The sequence below is a fragment of the Pogona vitticeps genome, chromosome 3 (assembly GCF_051106095.1).
Source record: "Pogona vitticeps strain Pit_001003342236 chromosome 3, PviZW2.1, whole genome shotgun sequence".
In the NCBI taxonomy this organism is placed as follows: Eukaryota; Metazoa; Chordata; class Lepidosauria; order Squamata; family Agamidae; genus Pogona; species Pogona vitticeps.
Window position 1 is genome coordinate 204674796 of NC_135785.1, and position 27468 is coordinate 204702263.

Genomic DNA, 27468 nt, shown 5'->3' on the forward strand with positions numbered 1-27468 from the left:
CCACCAGTTTCCTGCTGCCCTGCCTCTCACACTGCTGCTGTAGCAGGATGGAATGGCTTCAGACACAATGGCTACAAACTCCTGCACATTGGCTCAAGCCACCGTATCTTCCAAAACAAAGCAAATGCATGCACTTACTGTCAAAAAAAAAAAATAGAAACCCTAGAGGTGGAGGGGGAAAAAAAAGAAGCCCTAGAGGTGGAGGGAAAAAATAGGGATTGGGGGAGAAAACTCCAAGCTGATTCACATTGACTTGCATGTCATGTAGTCAATGAAAAAGAATGTGAACCTGACCTTCCCAATCCTGGAGCATTTCCTGCATTGTTAGTGTAGTTGCCCTCTCAGTCATGCTTACAGCAGACCTATTGAAATCAAGGTCCCAACTTAATTTCCATTGATTTCAATAGGTCTACCTCAAGTATGACTAAGTCTGAATCCAACTCTCTATCTTTACCAGATACTACAGCTCCCTGGAAATGAACATGATGAAAAGTTGATGAAGAAAATCAAATATTCATAGGAAAGTATGTTTTTCTAAACTGGAGCTTGGGTGCCATTCCTGTCTTTGCAGACCTACAAAAATCATTCCCTTCCATTAAGGGGGACAGTATGTTCCAAGCTGCTTCATCTGCACCCCCTAAACTGTGTGTTTAGTTGTTTAGTTGTGTCCGACTCTTTGTGACCCCATGGACCAGAGCACGCCAGGCCCTCCTATCTTCCACTGTCTCCTGGAGTTGTGTCAAATTCATGTTGGTTGCCCCCTAAACTAGTATTCAAGAAATAAGAAGGATACAAGTAAAACAAGCATCTTACTGGACACACTTCACAGCAAGAAGACTTCTGAGACATGAGGCATCCCAGGTTAGGGAAATAAAAATCCACAGTTGGGCAATTACTGAGCTATCCTTTTAGATATGGTAAGAGGTACATAAATTGGTTAAATACCTTTACTGGGACTAACTAAAATGCCTCACAAGATGGTGCCTGCTGATCAAACTTCCCTGGGGTGAAAAAGCTGAATCTTAAGACAGCTGATTGTTTTTTTAATAGGCATAATGTTTTATTCTATTACAGTAAATAAACATGAACCTCAGAATTGGCAGTTCCTGCCCGAAGGGCACTTCTGTACTCTTACTGTTAAGATAATCTTCTCAGGAAAGACTTGGCAAATGCAGCTTCTTCTGTCACAGGGTTTTTTTTTTTTTTTAAGGGAAGGAAGCAACTCTCTGAAAGCAGAGTTGTGCCACCTGAACTGTTTGCACTTCTCCTCCAATACCACCCGCTGTCCACTAGATCAGGATGAGAGTCAGCAGGTGAAGCAGTTTACTCTTGGGATACCTGTGTGCCAGCTGGCAACATGGTTTAAAGGCAGCATGCCTAGAGGAGCTGCGGATGTAGATGTAGCACTCCCTCAGGGCAATGAAGAATTTGGTCCTAAATCTGTGACAGTGTAGGTTTCAAATTGCTTGGAACCAAAAGTTTCCCCGGACAAAGCAACCCAGTACTGTATTCCCTAGAGAATATTAGCTATGCAGTCACTTGAATGAGTTCCCAAGCATCTTGACTGTCGCTCTGATCCTGAAAATTCCTATTCCAGTATCTAAGCATTATTTACTAACAATTACACTATTCAGTTCTAAAACCGGCTTTATTCTTTCTTTTTTAAACTGCTTCATCGATTTAGGTACATTTTGTTTGTTTAGTTTTCTTTAAATGGTGTGGACTAGACAGATAAGGAAGGTCATCATTCCAGGTGGCATTTAAAACTGCAGAGGTGCTATTAAAGTGTGTCCATACTGGCAAGCATTGCAGGATATAAATAGCTATGGGATCTAGCTGCTACCCTTTGATAAAGGGTGTTGTACTGGTATGTGGATTGCTTCACACAGGCCCTGAGCTTTGAGGAGACATTAACAGCTCACAGAATATTACCCTTTCAGTCCCCAACTGCTACTTGTCATTTCTAGATTTCATGCTCTTTGAATTTCTAGGGAAAGCAGGCAGAGCCAAACTGCCTCTTGCCAAGTCTCATAACCAAAAGAACTCAAACCAGTTTAAAAGCATGTGGCTATTAAATATGCATTATTTATTTTGGTTGCAATCTCTATGCTTCATTTTCCACAAAATGTTTTTTTAAAGGTTGAAACATTTTTAAAAAATTAGTTTATGGGGTGGAAGAAAAGATGGTAGGAAAGTATTAGTGTAAATGTTAGGGGAATTATACAGCAATGTTTCATCCTGGTACTTTAGTATCTGCCTCCTCAGTGTGGAAGACTGTGCACTCAGAAGCCGTTTGTCCTCCAGATACTATTTATACCTCAATATTCTGTTCCCCACCCGAACTCCACTTCAAATACTTTCCCCTCAATGATTGTACTTTCTATGTACTGCCAACCAGTGTATATACCAATCAGGAAGTAAACATTCTGGAGAAGATCTCTGCAAAAATATTGCTAAGAACACCCCCTAGGCCTTTTTTATTTCACATCTTCAACATTTGTTCTCCATAATAATCATGAGGCTTAGAAACCAGTTTTAATGGTATATTATTGCCAAGGTGTCATTCTGTTCTCAGTACTGTATACATAATGAACAATATGGAATACATCAGACTTAATTTGCATCTCATAGATAACTCCCAGGTCTCTGCTTAACAAATACTTAGTTAAATTCATAACTTAGAGTCAGCAGAAACAACTGCTGCTCCCTTCAATTAATGGGAAGCAGAGGGGTTCTATTCTGAAGTCTTTCACTATTTGGAGCCTGTGGCTAGACTTGTTCAAGAGAACTGCACAAGATAAACAAGCCTCACCAGGAGTCCATTTATAGTGAAAGCTCAAGTGTAGACTGACTACAAGGATGGTGGTTCTTTGCAACATTGAGTCCTGAATTGACCAGCCAGGTCCTGTCTGTCAGATCCGTATCTGAAGGGATTGTTGGAAAGCTTTCTGTGAATACTGCCATGCACACATCCTTCCATCATTTGACAAAGGAAAAAGGACACTTCTAATGGGTCCAACCCTTTTATCCCTTTTAATGCGTCATCCATTATGCCAAGGCAGCTCTTTCAAATGCTACAGTATTTGGCAAGTCCAGCCTCTGTTGCCTCATACTGAGCTTGTGAATGGGCAAGTGGGACATGAACGGCTGTTCCCTCCTTTCCCTAGCTATTGGCCAGATCAAAACAGAGGTACAGGCAACTCATTCAGAAGATCTCAGCTGGGCAGCCTCGCTCCTGTGTGGCCGTACTGGCATCAGCAAAACTCTTGTCTACTGCCAACTGCAAGAATCCCCATGAATTAAACACAGGAAGGAGAAGGATGTTCATTGATAAACTAATGGTATAAGCTATCTTCTTATTTTCTTGAAGGCTTTCATGGCTGGGATCTGATAGTTGTTGCAGGTTTTTCGGGCTGTTTGGCCATGTTCTGGAGGTTTTTCTTTCTAATGTTTCGCTATCCCACACACTACACCAGAACACAGACAGAGTTCTGACTCCTGTCCTCTGAAGATGCCGGCCACAGAGACTGGCGAAACGTTAGGAAGAAAAGCCTCCAGAACATGGTAAAACAGCCTGAAAAACCTACAACAACTGTCTTCTTATTTTTCACACAAACTAGGGCAAACAAACAAAACAAAGAGCAAGACTTAAACGGCCTTACTGGGCACTTCACTTCCAGAAGACATCTCCCACAGGGCAATGGTTGGAGGTCTGCTTGTAATTTCACATTTTGTACTTAGGTACAAAGAGGAAAAGCAGCTACCTGGACAGTCAAGATTGGTGGAGTTATGTGCATGGAGTGGTCTCTCTTCCCTCAAACACTATACAAGAGTGGGGGCTAATTTTTCCTAGTTCCAGCCCTCCTGTGTTTTGCCCTGAATAGTAGCAGTTTGAACCTGTATAGTTACTCTCAACTGACTTACCCATTTGTATTTTATAACCCATCTATTGTTACCTATTGCTTGGAAAAACTACCAAAAATCCTTACTACCCATGTTATCTGGGGGATACGCAGGGCTGTAGTCTAGAAAGTAATATTTAGTACTCTTACTGGAATACTTCAGTTGTCCAAAGGAAACCAAGGTTTAAATATTTGAGCAGGCAACTAAAATAAAAAATAAGCCCTCACACTAAAGTAAACTGTATTCTCTAAGGCTTGAAAGCAAACTACTCACAGAAGCTTTCTTTCCATTTCTTCTGGGAAAAGCAGTTCTATTGATACTAAAAGCAAAGTATGCTGCTTATATATGGCCCCATAGCGCTCTCTGGATAGTTTACAATTAATTATGCAGGCTACACATAGTCACCCACCCCCAGTAAGTGAGGTATTCAATTAACTGAGCTTGGAAGGATGGAAAGCTGAGTCAACCTTGAAACAGCTGCCTGGGATTGAACTCAAATTGTGAACAAAGTCTTGGCTGCAGCATTGCAGTTCAATCACTGCGCCACAAGGCTCCTGTAATAATCCTAATCCTTGTAATAATGATACATTAGGTGGGTCACATAAAATCAACTAGTCTTTGGAAGAATGTGGATGGGGAGCTTCAGGAAGTAGCTTTCTCCATCTCATCCCATGCCTGCACACAGTCTACTGCCAGTGGTCACAGTGAAAATGTTCTCCCCCTTCCTCTATCTGTGCACTTGTTTGGAATGGAAAAAGGCTTTGCACACATACTGATGTACATGTGTTGTGTTCCTCTGCATATGAAAAGACTGTGGTCTATAGACTCCCTTGGGGCATAGGAGCTGTACATGCATACATCAGTACATGTGGAAAACCTTTTGCCATGCTGACCAAATGGGTGGGTGAGAAGCAGTTCCACCAGACGCTGGTAGAATTAGAGGACAATGGCAGTGGGGCAAAGAAAGGTGGACTTGATGTAAGCAGACTCCCCCTCATTTATACTTTTAAAACATTAGGGAATCTGTGTGAATCTAAACCGTTTCAGAAGGATGAAAGTCCTAACGCCTAGTCAGAGACCCATTAACAGAACTAAATCTTTCTGGCTATGAAGCTCAGGTTTAAGGGGAATGCTTATGTGCTCCAATTAACCCATCTTATCTCCCACAGTGGAGTTTCTTCAGAGATACATGGCTCAATGAAGCAGACTTACAGATTAAGCCTGTGCTTACCTTCCACCAACAGATCAAAAACAATTCATGCTAAATGCTAGATATAGAGGTAATGAAAATATGTTGTTATAATAGAGGAAGCACCACTTCTGACAACATGCTAAACTTCTTGTGTAGTTTGAACATCAGTGTGACAAACCCAGACCTACTGGGATCTGCCACACAGTTACACTAAGCTGCCACCAACCATTCCCTATAAAAAGTCACACAGACCAGGGATGGATTTTTAAACAGTAAAAGAATAAGGTTTATTTTAAATACAAACAGGGTAAATAAAACAATCAGGTGAATAAAATAAAGTAACGTGGCTTATTCTCACACACACAAGCATACAGTTTGGTTCACCTAGAACCTTTAACTTAAAGCACAGACCCTGAACCCATCAGTTCTGGCTAACCCACAGACCCCTGAACCTTTCAGGCTGGTACTCTGACACACAGTAGTACCCTGTCAGACACCCAGACTCCCACAACAGCTTCTTCTTCCCCAGCTGCTGCTTCGTCCCAACCCAGTGTCTCACAGTCTGTCTCAGCATCTAACTCTCACCACACAGGCATCACATATTTATACAGTACAGCCCCTCCTCCTGATGTCCCGCCTTCCACTCCCCATAGGATGGAACTTTCCCTCCAAACCCATGACAGACAGGTAACATCAGTGCTGTTATGTAACACCTCCCCTCTTTAAAAGTTGTTTTGTAGGGGGAAAGCTAAGGTGCTTTTTCCCAAAAAAACAACCTGTATAAAACACACAACACCAATTATACCTACCATATTATACTTACTTACATTCTAAGTTAAACATTTCAAATAGGCATTTAAACATTTACCATATACATTACATCAATTTACCTTTATTAATACAAACCAATTTAAAACCAGGTACATTTTAACTTTTTGTTTTTATTATATACATATAGTCCATGTTCTTTCGCCGTCTTCAGTCTTCAGGTCTTCTTGATAAGGCGTCAGCAACACAGTTCACTGACCCTCTGACCACCTTCACTTCAAAGTCATAGTCCTGTAAGTTCAAAGCCCACCTCATAAGTTTGCTATTGTGGGTTTTCATTGTCTTTAACCATTGCAATGGTGAATGGTCAGTACACAGAACAAAATGTCTTCCCCAGATGTAAGGCTTGGCCTTCTGGATCGCGTAGACTATGGCCAAACACTCCTTCTCCACGGTTGCCAAATGTCTCTCACCTTTTTGAAGTTTCCTACTCAGGTAGGACACTGGATGCTGGTCACCATTCTCATCCTCCTGGCACAGCACTGCTCCTACCCCGCTGTTAGACGCATCGGTGTAGATGATGAACTCCCGGTCGAAGTCTGGAGCACGCAGGACTGGATAGTTGATTAACGCCTCCTTCAACCTCTGGAACGCCGCCTCACAGTCGCTGGTCCACGGGATGCGGTCATCAGCCTTCTTCCTCGTCAGATCGGTCAGCGGAGCCGCAATCTCGCTAAACCTCGGGATGAACCTTCTGTAGTAGCCCACCAACCCAAGAAATGATTTGACTTTTTTCTTGGTGTTGGGTCTAGGCCAATCACGAACAGCTTCTATTTTGGCCTCCAGGGGTTTTATCATTCCTCCCCCTACCATGTGACCCAAGTATTTTATTTCTGGGCTACCCAGCTGACACTTGCTGGCCTTTACTGTTAGCCCTGCTGCACTTAACCTCTGCAGCACTAACTCCAGGTGTATCAGGTGATCTTCCCAGGTATTACTGAAGATCCCTATGTCGTCAATGTAGGCCACTGTAAAGTCATTGAGCCCTGCCAAGGTCTGGTCCATCAGCCTTTGGAATGTGGCTGGTGCATTTCTGAGACCAAAGCTCAGGACTCGAAACTCATAGAGACCAAAAGGGCTGCAAAAGGCAGTTTTTTCTTGATCCCTGGGATCAATTCTTAATTGCCAATATCCCTTTACCAGGTCCAATGATGAGATGAACCGACAACCCCCTATGGTTTCAATCAGGTTGTCTAGCCTGGGCATTGGGTAGGCATCAGGAGTGGTTACACGGTTTAATTTCCTGTAATCGACACAAAACCTAATGCTCCCATCAGGCTTGTCCACAAGGACTATCGGAGAGGACCAAGGACTAGAAGAGGGGACGATTATGTTCTCCCTCAGCATTTCGTCCAGCTCCTTCCGCACCTTGTCCCTATAGGGTCCCGTTACTCGGTATGGGGATACTGCCTGCGGGGGTGCATCCCCTGTGTGGATCTGATGCATCACTCCCTTCACTATCCCCGGCTTGTTGGAAAACACCTGTTGATATTTACTAAGCAGCATTTTTAGTTCTTGCTGCTGGTCTTGGGTGAGTGCAGGACTGATCTTTACCTCCTCTGGGTTGTATTTTACTTCCCCTCTACCCTCCCAGAAGGGTAATTCCGCTTCCTCACTCTCAGCTGCTTTTATCGCGAATAAAACCCTCTGTTCCCCTCTGTAGTAGGGTTTTAGGGCATTCACATGAACCACCCTCCTTGCTTGGTTCTCCTCCTGCTCTATAAGGTAGTTCAGATCTGACATCTTGGAAATGACCCTATATGGTCCTGCCCATTTGAGCTGCAGCTTATTCTCTCTGCAGGGCCTAAGCCAAAGCACTTCCTCCCCTGGGTCAAAGTGCCTCTCTCTAGCTTTGTGGTCATACCATGTTTTCTGTCTGACCTTCTGAGCTTGCAGGTTTTCTGCTGCCAGCTCTAGATTTCTCCTTAGGTCATTCATCAAGGTGTCTATGTATGTCACAACGTCTTGTGGGTCATCCTGGGTGATCTGCTCCCAATTTTGTTTGATCAAATCAAGGGGCCCTTTCACCCCTAAGTGTGCAGCAAACATGTCAGAGTGACCCCTTTGTAAGATCATGGGGCGATACTTTTCAGGTACCACCAGTTGACTTCTGATCCCATCTCCCCCTTTTGAGATATTCCTCAGGGTTTCTCTATATAAAATCCCCTTTTTCTCCAGAAATCTCACTGGGGTCTCAGGTGTTAGCTGGGCGTCAGTCACCTGTTCAAAACACTTTTGGAGAGTGGCGTCTGCCTTTTGCTCCTGTCCAAATCTGCTGTCTGTGGTTAAGGTTTCCACCACAGCTTCTGAACTTCCCCCACCTGCTTCCGTCTCTGGCTCATCATTACCCCCCTGAACTGTCCCTGTGGTGGCTTGTGAGCGTGTAATCACTAGCACCCGTTTCACATGTTCAGCCAGGTCATTTCCCACGAGCACGGCTGCTGGCAGAGTCGATGAAATCGCTAGCCGCCAAACTCCCCTCCAGTCTTGAAAGTTGACAGGTACCTCTGCTACTGGCAGAGAGATTACCTGCCCCTCAATACCTGCTACCTTCATGCTCTCATTTGGGATTATAAACTCCCTAGGGATGATATCTGGATGGCACAGGGTTACCTGGGAACAAGTGTCCCGCAGTCCCCTATACTGACGGTCAAGTATTCCTACGTCCACCCCTGCTGTCTCAAACAACTGAGAATCTGTTTTTATCAGCAAGCAGCGCTTCACCTCCATAAGAGGACCATTTTCCTCAGCCTGATCAGCAGAGGTAGCTGTTCCAGACTGAGTAGTCATGGCAACAGGCTCCCTCTGTGACAATGAGCTTTGCTCCTTCTGGACACAGAACACAGCTTTTGGCTTGGTCCCACTAGCATTCTGAGGCACCATTCCTTTTAGCTGCTTCAATTTCTCACACTCTGAGATTAGATGACCCTTTCCCTGACAGAAATAACATTTTCTGGCGTATTTTGATTCTCTCTCATCTTGTTTTGGCTTTCCCTCCAAAGTCTGAGGTCTTGGTTTCATGTCTGAGGGCTTCCCTTCACCATGGGCCCCTCCCCCTTGCTGGCTTTTCCCTGGTCCCTGAGAGTACTTGCTGTAGGTTTCTTTGGGTTTACCTACAGATTTCCCCTCACCCAAGGGCTTTCTTATTTGGGAGATAAAATCCGCGATCTCTGCGGCTGCTGCCACAGATTTCGGTTTCCTTTCCCTCACCTGGAATTTCAATTCCCCATGTAGGACTGAATAGAACTGTTCCAGGGCTATCAAGTCTTTAAGCTGTTCATAGGTCTCTGTTCCCTCCTGCGACAGCCATTTCTCAAGCAGCCTCACCAATTGGGCCCCCACTTGGGTAAAAGTCTGTTCTGGCTTCTTGGTGAGGGACCTGAACCTTTGTCTCAGCTGCTCTGCATTTATCCCATGTCTTGCGAACACCAGTTTTTTAAACTCTGCAAAATCTTTCATCCGTTCCTCAGGCATCTCGGCATAAACCTCAGCCAGGCTACCACTGATTAAAGAACGCATGATGGTCATCTTCTCAGTTTCCCTCACTGAGAAGTCCACAAACGCTCTTTCCACTAAGGAAAAGAACACCTCAGGACAATCTCCCTTGTGGTACACAGGGAATTTCTTCAGGTCAGCCTTAGACAGTTGGCCTCCCTCAGAATCCCTATTATTATTATTGTTCTGGTTCATCATTTCCAGTTTTCTTAACTCATACGCCATCCTTTCTTTTTCCAGAGCAATTTTCTCTCTCTCCATTCTTTCTTCCCTCTCCATTCTCTCTCTCTCTCTCTCTAATTCAAATTGCCTTTGTTTCTCCCTTTCCTCTCTTCTTTCTCTCTCTAATCTTTCCTCCATTTCCCTCACCCTCAGTTCATGCTGTTGGGCTAGGAGTATTTTTCTGAGTTCTGGGTCCTGCTCTCCTGTGCTGTCACCTTGCACTGAGCCAAATTCATCCTCAGAACCTTGGTCAATCTGGGGGTCTTTCACCTCACTCATGTCTGCTACTTGGCTTCGAGTCAAGGGCATACCCCCCCTCAGAACAGGCTGCTTTAAAAAGTCAAGCCTCAAAATAAAACGACCACTTTTTTTTCCTTTTACCTCAGAACCAGCTCTCCCTAGAGATTGCTGCTGTTCTTCAGCACTAAAGTTGCAACAGTATCGAGTCAGAGCCTACCCCCCTCTGCTGGGCCTCTCAGCTGGCAAGCTAGCTCACTGTTGCTACGCAGATTTGCCTCAGCTTTTCCCGCCAAAACTAGGCTGCCTCAGAGCACCTAAATCTAAGTCTCCCCAGTTGGCACGTTCTTCTACTAGTGCACCTCCCCGTGAGGTACACCTAGAAGATTACCTACGCGCCTCAGACTGTCCCTGACTAGACCCCCCTTGCTCTGGGCACACTTGCCAAGGCTTTGCTGGACCGCTGGACAACTGGACCAGTCGTATCCCACACGCTGGACACCAATCAATGTGACAAACCCAGACCTACTGGGATCTGCCACACAGTTACACTAAGCTGCCACCAACCATTCCCTATAAAAAGTCACACAGACCAGGGATGGATTTTTAAACAGTAAAAGAATAAGGTTTATTTTAAATACAAACAGGGTAAATAAAACAATCAGGTGAATAAAATAAAGTAACGTGGCTTATTCTCACACACACAAGCATACAGTTTGGTTCACCTAGAACCTTTAACTTAAAGCACAGACCCTGAACCCATCAGTTCTGGCTAACCCACAGACCCCTGAACCTTTCAGGCTGGTACTCTGACACACAGTAGTACCCTGTCAGACACCCAGACTCCCACAACAGCTTCTTCTTCCCCAGCTGCTGCTTCGTCCCAACCCAGTGTCTCACAGTCTGTCTCAGCATCTAACTCTCACCACACAGGCATCACATATTTATACAGTACAGCCCCTCCTCCTGATGTCCCGCCTTCCACTCCCCATAGGATGGAACTTTCCCTCCAAACCCATGACAGACAGGTAACATCAGTGCTGTTATGTAACAATCAGTCCCCATGCCGGGGCTATGCAGTTACTTTCCAGCTCTAAGTAAGAAATAAGAGGAACAAGAACTAGGACTGTGACAGTGTCATCCCGTTTGTGAGGAAACAGTACCAATAAAGTGAGCAAACAAGCAGTAGTGAAGAGGAAGGTGGGGCCCCCATTAAGGACTTGTTATCTGAGGGCCCATATGGATATATATGCATGAGAACGGGAAATTAAAATGATATCTAGGGTATCAAATGCAACTATTTCTTGGCCTACATTTTAAAGCATACTAATTTAAAAGGAAGTCCCATTCAAATCAGTGGAAGTTGCTTGGATTCATTCTGCCCCTTACACGTCACAAACATGACATCACGCCTCTATCCTGTAGATAATCAGTACCTGCTGTAAAGCAGAGATGAGGAATGTATTGCCGGACTGAGATTTTCATTATCCTTCATAATTAGTTAAATTGGCTGAGGCTCACAAGAGTTGTAGTCCAACAACATCTGGAAAACCCTGCTGAAAGCAACCACTCCATATAATGCCTGTTTACATTCAAAGAAAGAATTACACATTTTTTCAGAGCCTAAAGATGAACAGCACAGATGATAATTAAAACACAAAGATCTTAATAATGCTGAGTGGATGCCTCAAGTCCATTTAGTGTACTATGCACAGTCCATTTAACATCTTTTTTTTTACGATCGGCCAATCCATTTCAGATCAAAATAGACTGCAGTGTTGCAAAGATTGTTAGCCAGACTCCTAAAAGCCTCATCCATCAAAGTCTTGCATGTTTTTCCAAGAGTTTAGCTCATTGCTATTGAAAAATTCATGACTACATCAGAACACGACTATCTCAGAAGTTATAGATGAAGTGAATGATACACTATATAGAGTGGCATCACCAGCCGCAATATTGGCACCACTTCTTCACACCACAGAAAAGTCTGCAGATGGATTTCAACTAACAACCAACTTATCAATGCCATGTGCTTTGGAATGCAGAAAGTTGCCTTACACTGAGTTAGGTCTCTGGTACTTTGGGCTCACATTGCTTGCAATAACTACTAGCAGCTGTCCTAGGTTCCAGAGAGCAGTGGAGCAGTTAAGGCAGGATTTTTTTTTACCATATTGTGCATATAGTATTCAGTTAGAAGACTTAAACTCAGGATGGTTATGAAGTAAGAATATTGAAAATATTGTGACTTAAAAATTAAAAATTGCTAAATCTAAACTTGCTTTGAAATAGTTTACATTTTTATACTTTTCTTTTATAAACAGAAAGTTATAGCAATTTCAACAGAATTAGACTACAAAAATTAATTCAATGTACACAGGATAAAAAAACATAAACAAGGACCATTCTGCGTTCCGTGTGAATAATCTGCAATGTGAAATCTATCAGCATCTTTTGAAATGAATATACAAATACTATCATGGAAAAAATGTATATACATCACAGACCATATCTATCAGCTACAGGCAACCCCTAAAATATAACCAACACTTTTCAGATTCACAACAGCAATTTGCCAAACTAAAATATCCATCCATTGAAGTGAAAAAACAGGTAGGCTAGCATAGTTCAAAAACTAATTTACTATAGAAAAAACCTAGAAAGGAAAATGCCAGAACCCTGCTTTCATAACCTATACTGCTCAGCTTAAAAGCCATTCAAACATATCATCAGTGAACTATGGCTTATCTCAGACAAGCGCACTTCCCTCCCACAGGTGTTGAGTGGTGGGCCTGTGCTTGTTTATAGTCCCTATGAGCTTCATAAGAAACAACAAATCATTTATCAGAGATGCATATGCAAGGACCTATGATAGACCCAGATGCCTATCCCCACCTCTGCTATGTTAACACGAAGCTGCCTTCGGTCCTCTTGAGGAGAAAAGTGGCAAATAAATAAACAAACACTATAACAAGACCCAATACTGGCAAGCAGATCATTTGGGTATATATTATCTCCTAGCTCAGATCCACAATGCAAATATATCATTGCCAGCATTGCCTTATTAACCTGCCCTTATTCTGCATCCTGTAGAGCAGAAGATGGAGACCTGTGGCCATCCACATGTTCTTAGATGACCACTCCTGCAAATCCTACTCCCTACTATCTGCATTTTTTTGAGTGGGACTGGAAGCTTGTGGAGCCCACAGACTGTAAGATTACAACTCTCATACTTCTTGATAACTGCCTTGAGTTTATGGAAGTTGGAATTCAATAACAGCTGAATGGCCACTAGTTCCCCAGAGTGTAACACAGGGGTAGGCAACCTGATGCCCCCATGTATTTTGGACTACAATTCCAATAAACCCCAGCCAGCAGTGACTATTGTCAGGGGTTACAGGGGTTGTTGTCCATAACAGTGGGAAGCAACCAGCTTTCATATCACTAGTTTAATATAGAAAATGTGCTCACCCACCCAGGTAGCAATTTCTGTCTATACTATTTTTATACTAACTTCCTTACTTCTCCTTCACATTTATGTTCTCCATTCCCTCTATCCCACAAGCATAATCGGCCAGCCAAGAACAAGCATACAAAGCTTACTCTTATCTTTCTCCTTTTTCAGTGTTCACTGTGGATTGTAAACATTGCTTAAATTCTTGCCGTGTGGGTTAGCAATGCACATTCTCACAGTGGCAACAGAAGAGGCAACATTGACTCACAGGGGGAAATACTCATATACAATAGTCTTCTTTTCCAATACAGGCACTTTGCCAGCAGCTGGCATTGTCTTAACCCTTTGCGATGAGAAGATAGAAGTCACTTTGAAAGTCTAGCTTTCAACGGCAACCAGCAGAATGCTCTGTTCTCAAATATCTATTCCTGGGCTAAGAAGCAATGCAGATTTAAAAAATTGTAGTTCTTAACTCTGATCCAAAGCCCTCGGTCTTGAAAAAAGTTATTCGTATGTGGCCATGATGCAAGAACTGATATCTATGTATATATCAGAATTTGATACTATTGCTTTTGCCACAACAGCTTTTGTTATTGAACAGATAAGCAGTAAGTCAGTTTTCACATGACAAGTGGTTGTCTTATAATAGAGACGGCTGCTATAGCAGAAAAAAAACTTTAAAATCTTCATAGGTATATATCTGGATAATTTCTATATAAGCACCATCGTTTTGCTAAGCACGTGTGACATGCTTTGTGACATGCTTTGACATGGTGTTATGTCTACACACTAACTTCTGAGGTCAAGTGCCTATACATATAGTACAAGCTGAAATAAATGTGTTCCCAAAGAATAAAACTGAAGCACTATTGAAATAAATGAGAGCTGCAGAGACGTGGTTGCAGTGCTTTATAGGATCAATACAGCTGCATATTTCAACTGAGAAACCTAATTTATACTACAGTCTCATGCATGCATGCTTACTCAGAAGTAAGTCCCTCTCATTTCAATAAGACTTGCTGTCAGCTGTGTATATACAGTACAGGATGAACCAAAATATTATGCATTAATCATCTGCTCAACATTTTCCCTTTTTAGTCTAAATTTTGCTTAAAATTATTGTACCACTGTATCATATCTCTTATTACATCATATGGAAAAGATAATTTCAAAACAGTTACATACAATATTTTGGAATTCATGGCACATAAGGGATACATTAGTACTGTATAACAGCAGTAAGCAAAAACATTACATATGGATCTTTATTTCTTTGCTATTCTGTGAAAAAAATACTTATTTTGTTCTGACTCCAGTTTTATTGTAAATAGTAAATCAAACTGGAAATATCTGGACTGTTGGGTCATTGGATTTTCAAAAATCACAAATTGCAGGGAAGATCATATTTCTACAAACACATGTATTTGTCAGCTGAATGGAAAAGAGAAGGAAGAGTGTGAATGCACAATTTCCAGAACACAATTTCTCTAGTTCCACTCCTATATAGAGCTATAAAAATATGAAATTGCATCACTTTTTCCTTCATATATGAATTTTCTTCCACAGAGAGATAAATCCCTCTCTCTTGTTCTCTCTAAATCATACTGTGTCCCCTGTCCCAGTGTTATAAATAAATGTCCACTGAGGTAAAGCCCTTAGATTTTAATGGAATATACCTCTAAATCTGTATATGCAGAACAGATAGAATAACAACTGATAAAATGACCCCTGACTTTAATTGCTGTTTACTTCTAAATAAGATCCATTGACATCTTCAGGATTTAAGTGTTAGAGCACAAGGTTATCTTCCAAGGAAGTAATATCAGTTTCAATAAAATAACTACTTTTATAGTCAGAGTACTAAGGATTGAAGAGAAGAAAGATGTAACACTGTTTTAGCAGACCTTGGAAAATATTGGCGTGTGGGTGGGAAGATCATTACTCTCACAGCTCCCAGACAGCATAGCCATAGGAGTTTTGAGAGCTGCAGCTTCCCCATCCCATTAATTTTTCCAAAGTCTGTCTTTTTTATACCAGTGTCCACTATTAAATGTCAGTTAAATGGATTAGCTCTCTGGAACTGGCAGGCCAACAACAAACCATATAAAGCTGTCTTGTTTGTTATATCTTTCCAAATGATGTTTAAAAACTGCATTTATCTCTAGGCCACTGTAAAACTAGATGTTCTTTCTTTTATAAATAAACACTCTTCAGTTTAATACTAAAGTTGACACACAACTCAAACAAACAAACAATATGCACAGAGCAATTCTATACACATTTAGTAGTACAGTAGTATACTTTATTATGGTTAAAGACTAGTAAAACCAAATCAATATAAAATAGATATACAGTGGTGCCTCGCACAATGGGCTCCTCGTAGAGCAATGAATTCGTTCTACGAGGCCGGTTTTGCGATCGCAAAACGGTGCCTGCATAGGGCGAAAATCGCAGAGCAAAGGTTGGTAAGCGGTTTGCTTACCGACCTTCGCTTTGCGACCCGCTGATCAGCTGTTCGGCCGGAAGCCCCAAAATGGCCGCGTGCAGCGTTTTCGCGCCCTCGTAAAGCGAGGGGAGGGCGCGAAAATGGCTGCCGGCCATCCTGAAGCATCGCTGAACGGTGAGTATTCAGCCCAATTGGAACGCATTAAACCATGTTTAATGCGTTCCAATGGGTTTTTACGTTCCGTTCAACAATGCTTTCACACAGCGAGGGTTAATCCGGAATGGATTAACCTCGCTGTGCGAGGCACCACTGTATATAATTATTGTTTCATAAAGTCAGGCAGGGTAATAAAATTCCATTAATACATGATAAAACAACCCCTTCTTTCCAATTAATAACATCATATATCTTTAATATAGGTAAAACCTCAGGCAGTGTTATATTAAAAACATGATATTATCTATCTAAAATCACCTACCCAAACATCTGTTTACGAATAACCATTGCTGCAGCACAGAATTTGGCCACTTATCAGAGAGTAGCCACTGGACATAATCCTCCTCTGTTCTCCCAGGAGATTTACAGATACAGTGGTGCCTTGCTTAACGGGCGCTCCGTTTAGTGACGAAACCGCATAGCGATTGCATTGCGATGTTTTAAATGGGTTTTTTTCGCTTTGCGATGATCGGGTCCTTGTTTCGCTTACCGATCATCGCAAAGCGATGATTTTTTAACAGCTGATCGGCGGTTCCAAAATGGCCGCTGGGTAAAAAAATGGCCGCCCGCTGTGTTTAGGGATGGATTCCTCAGTTAAGAGGTAGCAAAAATGGCCGCCGTATGGAGGATCTTCACTTTAAGGTCAGTTTTTTGCCCATAGGAATGCATTAAACAGGTTTTAATGTGTTTCTATGGGCTTTTTAAAATCGCATAGCGACGAAATAGCTTAGCAGCGATTTTTGCTGCACAGATTAACGTCGCTATGTGAGGCACCACTGTAATAGGTGATAAAAGCTCCATATGAAGATCCCGATAGCAAGTACAGAAAAGAAGAACATGACCAACTGATTCAACTTTATCACTATTACAAAGGCAGAGACAACCTGATGCCGGCAAGCCTCAAAATCTTCCCTCAAGAAGCTTAGAAGGAAATACATTGAGCCTTGCTAGTGTGAAAGCCCTAATGGCTTTAGATGACACAGTGCTAGCTAAATACAAGGAGGTGATAAAAGCAGATTTCTTAAGGAAGTTATATTTCCCTAACTGGCCAACATGGTCCTGTAGTTTAACTTCACCGCTTTAATGGCATCCTTAAGACCCATTGCTATAAGTATACTGGGAGAAAAGCCAATTTTCGATATCTCTCATAACTTAGTTGGATGTTCTTATGTTTTTTCCTTCTTTTCATCATTATTTTCTTATACTAGTCCTCTTTTGATATTCATTCTTCCTTTTCCCTTTCTTACATTTCACCTTCACATTAAATACTACTTGTCTGATTACTCCACAGCCATGGGGTGGAAACATTTCTTGCTACAAAGAAGTTAGAATATGGAAATTAAGCCCACAAACTTTAATCATATTAATGGGAGATTTGTATTTGGAGGCAAAAGAAAAGATGATGCATAGGTGCTTGAAACTGCTACTATTGTCTAGTGTTCTCATTGATCACAGAATGTATGGGATGAATTGTTTTCTAAAAAAGCTGGCTACACTAGTAATTTGAATTCAATAATCTTGGATTTAATGGTTGTTGTGGGTTATTCGGGCTCTTTGGCCGTGTTCTGAAGGTTGTTCTTCCTAATGTTTCGCCAGTCCCTGTGGCCGGCATCTTCAGAGGACAGCACTCTGTGCTCTGGTGTAGTTGGCTTGGGAGTGCAGTATTTATGGCTGTGAGATAGGCTTTTGTCTTTTTCTGTAGATGGGTGATTAGTGTGTCTTGTTGTGGGTGTATTGTTGTGCTAAGGAGAAGAGATTATCTGTCACTGTGGTTGATGGGTGTCATTAGCTGGTCTTTTGTGTGTAGTGATCCCTTGTCCTTGTGGCTGGGTGGAGCTGGGAGCCAAGTTTTGTTGAGCTTCACACTTTCCTCTTTTTGTTGAAGTTCTGCTGGTGCTTGTGGATTTCAATGGCTTCCCTGTGCAGTCTAACGTAATGATTGCTGGTGTTGTCCAGTATTTCAGTATTTTGAAATAGAATTTCATGTCCAGTTTGTTTTAGGGCATGTTCAGCTACTGCAGATTTTTCTGGTTGTTTTAGTCTGCAGTGTCTCTCATGTTCTTTGATTCTGGTGTAGATGCTTTGTTTTGTAGTTCCAATATATACCTGGCCACAACTGCAAGGTATCCAGTATACTCCTGCAGTGGTGAGGGGGTCCCTTCTGTCCTTTGCTGACCGTAGCATTTGTTGTATTTTTGTGGTGGGCTTGAATACTGTTTGTAGGTTGTGTTTTTTCAGAAGTTTCCCCATGCGGTCCGTGACCCCTTTGATGTATGGCAAAAATACTTTATTTATGGGTGGCTGTTTTTCTTCTTCAGTTCAGTGTTGTTTTCTTGGTTTGATGGCTCTTGTGATTTCATTTTTGGAGTAGCCATTTGCCTGTAGGGCCCAATTCAGATGGTTGAGTTCAGTGCTGAGAAACTGAGCTTCACAGTTCCAATTTGCACAGTCTACCAGTGTTTTGATTATGCCTCTTTTTTGCTGTCGGTGGTGGTTGGGGTTTTTGTGTAGGTACCGGTCTGTGTGGGTGGGTTTTCTGTAAACCTTGTGTCCCAGTCGGAGGTCAGTTTTGTGTAGGACCATGACATCTAAGAATGGGAGTTGGCCCTCTATTTCTTTTTACATGGTGAATTGTATATTTGAGTGGATGCTGTTGAGAAGGTTGAGAAATTCTTCCAATTTTTCTTCACTGTGGCTCCAAATTGCAAAGGTGTCATCCACATATTGGAACCAGACTGTGGGTGCGAGGGGTGCCGAAGCCAGGGCAAGTTTTTCAAAATGCTCCATGTAGAAGTTTGCTATGACCGGGCTGAGGGGGCTCCCCATGGCCACTCCATCTGTCCATAGAATTCATTATCCCACTGGAAATAGCTGGTTGTTAGGCAGTGTTGGAAGAGAGCCTTGATGTATTCTGGAAATATCTGCTGGATGAGTGTCAGGGTGTCCTTTATCGGTACCTTAGTGAACAGGGGTACTACGTCAAAGCTGATCAGTCTGTCCCCAAGGTTGAGTTTTAGGGTGCTGATCTTGCTTATGAAATGTCCTGAGTCTTTGATGTAGGATGAGGTTGGATTTACAAACTGGGATATTTTTATGTTGGATTAACTTCTGCTTGTAAAAGATCAAACGTTTGATAACTTAGAATGTATACTATAGTACAAGACAATTTGTTTGGTGACAACTACATGAATTTGAGGGAATACACACATTCAGTTAGTTGCAAGGCTCATGGATTTCAGTGGAGCTTACCTCAGGGAGGACCACTGCCTTGTTCCATCAAACATATTAGGCAAAGGTATTGTTGCAAGAAAGGTTTAAAACTACAGTGACAATGTGTATTTTGGAAGGGTAAATGAAAGAATTCAGCATTGACTATATTTAGACAACTAATCTAAAACCACACAGAGCAGAAAAATCAATGACTCAAAAAGTATGCCACTTGACAATTGTAATATGAAAGCTCAGAATACATGCAGAGGGAAGCAAGGCCTTCCTGTTTCATTTCCATCATTAATATTTCATTATTAAATTCTATTTGCAAAGCAGTTCCACAGCTTTATGGTTCTTCGGGTTTCTCATACTACAACACGTATTATTATAACTATTACTATTTTGCTGGCAAAGATTGACCATAGCATTTCCATAGGTTGCTCCCAGAATCAGATACTGTATTATAAATTACCTTCACCAGAAAATACAGATACAGAAGAGAGGGAGAGAAACTTAATTTGTGGTATCACACTGCTGTCTCTGTTACAAACTGGTCAGACTGTGTCTTTAAAGGGATTTGCTTTCAAAAACCTAGCCAAGCTTAGGCGAATCCACTCAATGCTGCTGAACATGGAAGGAAAAGTTTGAGGTAGGTCAGCAAGTGTACATACTCAGTCTTTACAATCTGTAAAGTGCTTTCAAGTTGCAACTATTCAACAGAAAGACAATATTAGTGTTTTATTTAAACACAGTTGGAATTTTTGCCAGCAGTATCTATTATTTTAAAAGAGATAAATTTTAGTGATTAGCGCTTCAATAATTCTGGGCATCCTTTTTCATGCAAAGGAATGTACACCAGATCATTTGCCTTACTATGGGTCAGTGGACTGCAGCCTTTACTACCTAAAGAAAACAGAGCTGGTGCTTACGATAGGCTCTACAATGTTCTCAGTGTAAATGTTAAACTGGTAAAACTTTGAAAATAAAATGGTTCCATGTAATCAAGTCAAAAAATAGTCTGATCAGCAAGGGAGGCACTTGCCCCTCCCAAATCCAAAATGCAGTACAGTATTTCTTTAGTTGCTTCTTTTTGGCACCACATTGCAGTGGGTTGGTTGTTTTGCCTATGGCATACAAACTACAATCAACAATCCACAGGTATCATTAGTACACTTTACTCCCCTCCTCAGAATTATTTCTGCAGATTCCCTTGATTCTATGGCTGAAACCCCGTTGCTTAGTAAGTTGCACTGGAGCAGGACTATTGTATCAGTGGGAATTTGGTGAGTCAACTCTAAGTTCCAATGATTCAAATGGGCCTACTCTGTTTGTGACTTACTTACACTAAAGTATGTCACATATAGAATAAGCCAATTAAATTAACTTACGGAGGAACTTAGAGGAGTTGATTCACTGATTTAACCTACTGTAATGCCACTTACTACACTAAGCAACAGGATTTCAGCCAATTAAATATTAGTTTCATTTATAAATTAGTATCTTATGCTGTGAGAAAATCTCATCTTTTTCTGTGTGTCCCTTTTTATAAGTCTAAATGTATCCCATTGAAGGTCTATTTATCTGATTTGTAAAACAGTTTTATTTTAGAGTTTTTGTTTGGTTACCACTCTCATAATCCTCTACTGGGGATTGTGTTGTCATCCAAAGTAACATTTGTTATTTTATAATTTTTCTAGTTCAATAAAGTATCTTTTCCAACTTATGCTTATGCTTACTTCAGACTGCAAAGCAAAACTGTTCCAATACTAAACAAGTAGCCTGAGATCACCGGCAAATACAGTGGGGTCTCTACTTAAGAACTTAATCCGTATTGGAAGGTGGTTCTCAAGTTGAAAAGTTCTTATGTTGAATCTGCATTTCCCATAGGAATGCATTGAAAACCATTTAATCCGTATCTGCTCTTTTCCGTCCATAGAAACTACAGTGGAACCTCTACTTAAGAACTTAATCCGTTTTGGAATGGTGTTCTTAAGTTGAAACATTCTTAAGTTGAAGCAAAATTTCCCATAGGAATGGACTGAAAACCAATTAATCCGTTCTGGCTGTTTTTTTGTTATGTAGAGGTGCGTTCGTACATTGAAGCATTAGTTCCCATAGGAACTAATGCAAAGCTGGTTAATACGTACTCTACCACTAGGGGGAGAATTTTTTTTAACCTAAGATGACCTAAGGTTAAAAAAAGAGCAGGAAAGGTTTTTTTCCCCTGTTCTTATCTTGGATTTCTGTTCTCAAGTAGAATCAAAATTTAGCAAATGGAGCTGTTCTTAAGTTGGATTGTTCTTAAGTAGAGACGTTCTTAAATAGAGACCCCACTGTAATTTTTTCTCCAACTGATAGCTATTAGACTAAGTTTTTGCTATTTACGTTGTATTTAGTTCTGTGTAGTTCATTTTAACTGTCTGTAAACTGTCCAGAATAGTGCTCAAGCACTAATAGGGCAGTATATAAATAAAATAAAATAAAATAAAATCCCTCTGAGCTCTCTTGCATTGGTAGAGCTCAATGCTATGTTGACTGAAGTCAATGATGTCAATGGTGGCAAGCCACTCCAGAGGAGGGGTTGATGTTCAGCAGCATTCTATACCTGGCCAAAGTTTTATCCCCACTACTAATGGGATCATATCATTATATCTACAAAGCTGAAGATTTAACACAATCATCATCATCATGTGTCGTCAAATCAGTTCTGACTTACAGCAACCCTTTTCAGGGTTTTCCAGGTAGAGAGTACTCAGACGTGGTTTACCATTCCCTTCTTCTGGGTGTGCCATAAGACTGTGCAGCTTGACCAAGGCCACAGAGGCAGGCTCTACTAGCAGGAGGCACAGTGGAGAACTGAACTCCCAACATCTGCCTCTGCAGCCAGATGCCTAAACCATTGAGCTATCCAGCCTCTCTCTCTCTCTGCCGCCATAGCCATAGGAATAAAGTGATACTGTTTGGGCTGATCATCAGCTGACTTCTGAAAGAAGAACTGGTGAAGTTCAGACTCTCCACTGGCTCTGCCTTGTATTCTTGGTATTCACTTGACAGCTGCCTACAACTTAACCTATATGCAATCATGCTCTGCACAGCATCAGTAGCTCTGCTTGTATGTGGAATAACTGGCAGCTCACCTGACCTTGGCTCTTGTGTAGTTCTTTGTTCAAGCTTTCCCCACTCTTGGGTCATGGAAGTGCTGTTGTCCTAGAAGAGACTTAAGAATTTCCCTCAATCCAAGATCAAGGTAATCAGATCATTTAGCCAAGCCCAAGATGTACTAGAACCGGCTGTGAAGCTTCCAGAAGTGGAACATTGGGAGATGGAGTACAGCAGAGAAAGTTCTGTAAGCAAGGAGTTTTACTTCACTAGCCCACTGTCCAAAGAAGCCAGCATTTAATGGGTTAACAACAAACTGGCTCTTCCCGATGCCAGCTGCCTGTAGTAATGCATCTACTATCACCCACTCAAGTTAAATTGGGTAGTGTGGCTCATTAGTTACAGCAGGACTCCCTGAACCTAGTAGTCCATCACAGCCCACTTGTGCGTCAATTTAATAAGCACTTTTAACTGGACATCTAATCATGTTCTTGAAAAAAATCCTTTTAATGCTGTTCTACTTTCTCTCTGTTTTCAATTTAATTAATTTTTTCCTCCTTTTTTTCTTTAGGATGTTTGGGAAAAAATACATAAATAGCTAAATAAATAATATTGGTGCACAATGTCTTTTGTTCATGGCTAATATATGGATCTCACCAATGCATGGCATTATGCTTTGTAGTTGGTTGGGGGTTGCTAGGAATGACCTGATACTGTTTGTTTCTTGATCTGCTGTGATATGGATTCTCTTGCCTCTTATGCAGTGTTGCCATATAAGTGGTAGCCCTAGACACCTAGCCTATTGGGACCTCAAGTTTGCCTTGCAAGAATGTTAAGTCCAGCTAATTTCAATACAAAATTGCTTCCATTGCTACTGTGCAAGAGTACTTAGAACTGTAACTTAGACACTTCAAAACTTGAAGCTCAATAAAACAACGAAACTAAGGAAACCTGGCACTCTCATTTCTGAATATTTACTCTGGTGTATCTACCTACAAGTGCCAAAAAATTACTCCTGCAATAGTTTCCACACACAAAAAAAGGCTTGTGATAATATATTAGGGTTATGGTCAGTATTTTTATCTTAGAATTACATGTAAAAATTTAAAAGACTCGCAGTATATGCTTAGCTCCATGTATTGAAGAAACCCAGATTACATCACTGCAATATCGAAAATGGTGATATTCTGCTGGACAGAAGATAGTATTCAGCACACTAATATAGCAAAACACCAATGTCTTTGCAGCAGAGTTCTTAGAGACTCAAGAGAGAAGTTTGTAGTGCCTCTATAAAAATCATAATTCACAATATGTTCAGCCTAACACTGTCATGCAGTCTTCCATTTTCCTCAGAATGTGACACTGGTTCAGAGTATTTCAGTCTCATCAAAACAAATGGACACTACAAAATTTTGCACAAATTTTGCCATGGTTGCACAAGTATCAAATTTAGTATCAAATTCCTCTATGTCAATATAACTGTAAAGTATATATCAATGGTTTTATGGCCATTAACAGCAAACGTCAAGGCTTATAGACCAGCAGATCACCAGCTGTCAGACAAATGAGAGTGTTGTGCCAAATTACTGTGTGATGTCATTGTGTCTCTTGTCACTATCACTAGTTTCCCCGAAAATAAGACAGGGTCTCATATTAATTTTTGCTCAAAAAACCGCATTAGGGCTTATTATCAGGGGATGTTTTGTTTTTTTCATGTACAACAATCTATATTTATTCAAATACAGTAATTTCATTTTCTTCTGGTTGCTGCACAATGGTGGAGGGTGGGGTTTCACTTAACTAGGGCTTATTTTTGGGGTAGGGCTTATATTAGGAGCATCCTGAAAAATCATACTAGGGCTTATTTTCAGGTTAGGTCTTATTTTCAGGGAAACAAGGTAGTCGGGGACCACAAGGGAATAGGAAGGCACACTGACAGGGCCTCCAAGGCAGCGATATTTACTTACAAACCTTGCCGTAGTTGTCCATCAGTGTCTCCAGTGACTTATCTCTTGCTCCTTGCATATTAGCATGTGAGCTAAATAGCTTCCACAGTCCTGCATTTACAACACTATAGAATTAGAAGCTCTTTTTTTCTGCTTTTAATCTTCTTTACCATCCTTTCTTTTTTTAAGTTCTGCTATAATACTGGTTGGACATCTGAACTGGAGATGAGCATGAACCTCGGTTCAGAGGTTTGTGCCAGTTCGTACATACGTCATATATAGTTTATTTTTCTTGTAGTTTTGAAAAGGAACAGTACTGGATTGAGACTGATAGATCTGCACAAAGATACCAACAGGAGTATAATTCAGATTGGAGATGGGCACGAACCTCAGTTCGGATGTTTGTGACGATTTGTACATGTGGCCCCACAGGTGCTGTATGTTCCCTTCTCCCACCTCCTCAGCAAATGGCCCACTCAGCAGTTGGCGTGTACTCCTCTCCTTCTCCTCTTCAGCTCTTCAACCAGCCTCCAGCTCCTGCTTCCCTGCCCCACCTGCTTGGCTGATCGCCCACTCAGACAAACAAACCCATGTTCCTGCCAGGGACTGGTCAAACAGACAAAGAGGAGGAGGAGGAGAGCGCTGCATTTTTAAGGCCACAGGCATAAGCACATGCACATACAAATATGCACCAGTATTGTACTTAAGGTCAATTAATTAGAATTATAGAAACTATAGACCTAATAAGTTGTATTTTATGGCTTATCTCATAGACAAAATGCACAAGAAGCTTGCTATCAAGTGCAGGGAAGGGCTAGTTTTTGCTGGGTCATGCAATGATTTGAAACAACAAGTAGAATAGAGTTGCAGCTGATGGTGCAACTAGCTTGTATTTAGATAACCAACTATTTATCTGACAAGTGGAGTAGCAAGTGTGGACTACCTATCTGGGGTGGGGGGCAAGGGGACAGAAAAAGCAGTTAACCCCAAAAAGGATGACCCTCTTTTACCAAAGAAGGTCAGGCTAAAAAGCTGAAAAGGCCAATCTTTATCTAGATTTTAACATAATTAAATGAGATCACTTTAGTCCTAGAAGGTGGAGCTAAAAGGGTTAAAAGCTGTGGGTCAGGAAATCTTAGGGTATTGTCTAAAGTTTCTTGGAGTACAGTATTTTCTGTGGCTCTCAACTGAGGGCCACCCACTTAATCTTGTACACACATTGCTCTTCCTTGGAGAGAATAAGGAATCTTTACTTCTTTTGTGCCTTATCTTATTTTCTGCTAGGAGTAACATGTTAAATAAGCTTGTTTAACCTCAATCTTCGGGAATCCTTAGGGAGCAGACTGACTGTATGACCTTCTTTCCGGAGGCAGTCATTCAGGCAAACCATAAGGCTGGTTGGAATCTGGTTTCAAAAACGTCTTCCGTTATCCTTGATGAGCTATGAACCTGCACCCACTTACAGTAACATGATTCTGGAGTGCAGCCTTATTTCCATTCCATCCTGATTGCCTCTAGCTTGCTTAGAGCCTTGCAAGCATGCACGCCTAAACAAGCAGCTGTTGCAGCACATCATGCATTTGGGCATTTCTTCACATGCATTTATTAAGGCCATTTTGGTGCCCTGAGATGAGTTTGTATTGGCTGCTCAGCTCTCTGCAGTGGCTGACAAGAGTACTGGTAGGGCAAACAGCATCTCTGCATGTCCAAATGGTCCAGAAAGGGCTTTCTGAAATGAGAACCAATTACCACGACGCTAAAGTGGATTCAGCTTCTAGTCATGCACCGTACTGAGGGAGTACACCCAGAAATCCCTAAAACGAGAGGTGTTTCACCTGGAAGTGGCCTTTAATTTTAATTCTATGAGTGCTTGTTGTGGTCATCAAATGGTGGGTGGAAGGTTACTTTGCAGAAGAACCTCTGACATTTGCATCCCATAGGCAACTGGCTGGCCTTTGAGTGAATGGAATGCTGGCCTTTGGTCTGATTCAGCAGGATTTCATGTTCTCTTCGTTTTCCAGGTAAAGAATGTAACAGTCCTAGCTCATGTCCACATCTGGGAGATGCAACAGCAGAGAGCTTCTGGAACAGACTTCAGACTAGTCCAAGTTAGTCCATGAAATCAGTTCTTGGAGTGTGTTACGTTTTTGTTTCCAAGGCAGGATCCAGTTCTGTAGTCCAGCTACCCCTATACTAGCTAGGTAGTGTAGGTGTGCCCCAGGGAGGAGAAGGCGACTATAGAGGATAAAATGCCAACAAGACAAACCCTTTGTGGGCGTGGAGAGGGGAATGTAACAAGGTTGCTTCCTCCCCCCCCCCCCATGAAGCAGTGTATAGTTGCAGAATGAGAGGATCGTAGAAAGTTTATTCCAATCAAAGAATTTACAAAGTTGGAAGGGACTCCAAAAGTCATCTTGTCCAACTCTCTGTCAAAGCAGCTCATCCACAGGTGAACTAGTCCTTAAAAAATGGCCTTTACATAAAACTCCTCAGGGCAGGATAGTCAGCCACCTTTCGAGGCAGTCAGCACCTGCCTCGCACTGGCAGCCCGCCTCGACTCCGAAAGGTCCAAGGAGAGGGACCCGTGACAACCCTAACCCTTTGGGAAGACCCGACTTCACAGGTACAAACACGGAGCCTGACCCTGAGGGGGCTCCCCTATTACCCCGCTCCGGCATCCGAGGGCGCCCCTTCTCCAGACGCGAACCCCAACCCCTCTTCCCAGGGCGGCTCCGGCCCCTCACCTGAGAAGTCGGCCAGCGCGGCGCTTTCTTTGGTCCAAAGCAAGAGGAGCCAGAAGGCGAGGTGGAGGGGTGGCGGCGGCGGCGGCGACGGCAGCCGGGGCTCTACCTGGCGCCGGCTTGGATGCTGCCCAGCCTCGCGTCCCCTCATGGTGCGAAGGCGGAGGCGGGCAGCCGAGCGGGGGTGGGGTGGGGGGTCCCTCTGTAGCCCCACCCGGTCGGTCACATGATGGCTGGAAACCCCCCCCCCCGGCCGGCAGAGAAAGCGAGTCCCTCTCTCTCCTTGCCCGCACCGGAGCGGCACCGGGCTTGGGAACGCAGCCCCGGCAGGCGGGCGTCGGCAAGAAAGGGGCGGGATCCGGACTGGCGAGGGCAACCCGAAAGGGCGCGTAAAAGGCTCTCTCTTTCCACCACCACCCCTCGTGAAAAAGTTAAGTGCGCAACGCGCGAGGTCCCCTGAGCGCGCCCGCGCGCGCGCATGT

At 42.4% G+C, this 27468-nt stretch overlaps 1 protein-coding gene across 1 annotated transcript in view; it reads right to left on the reverse strand.

The window, feature by feature from the left end:
• The window catches only part of EVA1C (eva-1 homolog C), a 57977-nt gene extending 30509 nt beyond the window's left edge, over positions 1–27468 (reverse strand). Inside the window, exon 1 of the mRNA XM_072994081.2 lies at positions 26990–27468. Coding sequence (XP_072850182.2) covers positions 26990–27137 — 148 coding nt within the window. The 5' untranslated portion in view covers positions 27138–27468. The remainder of the gene's footprint in view (positions 1–26989) is intronic.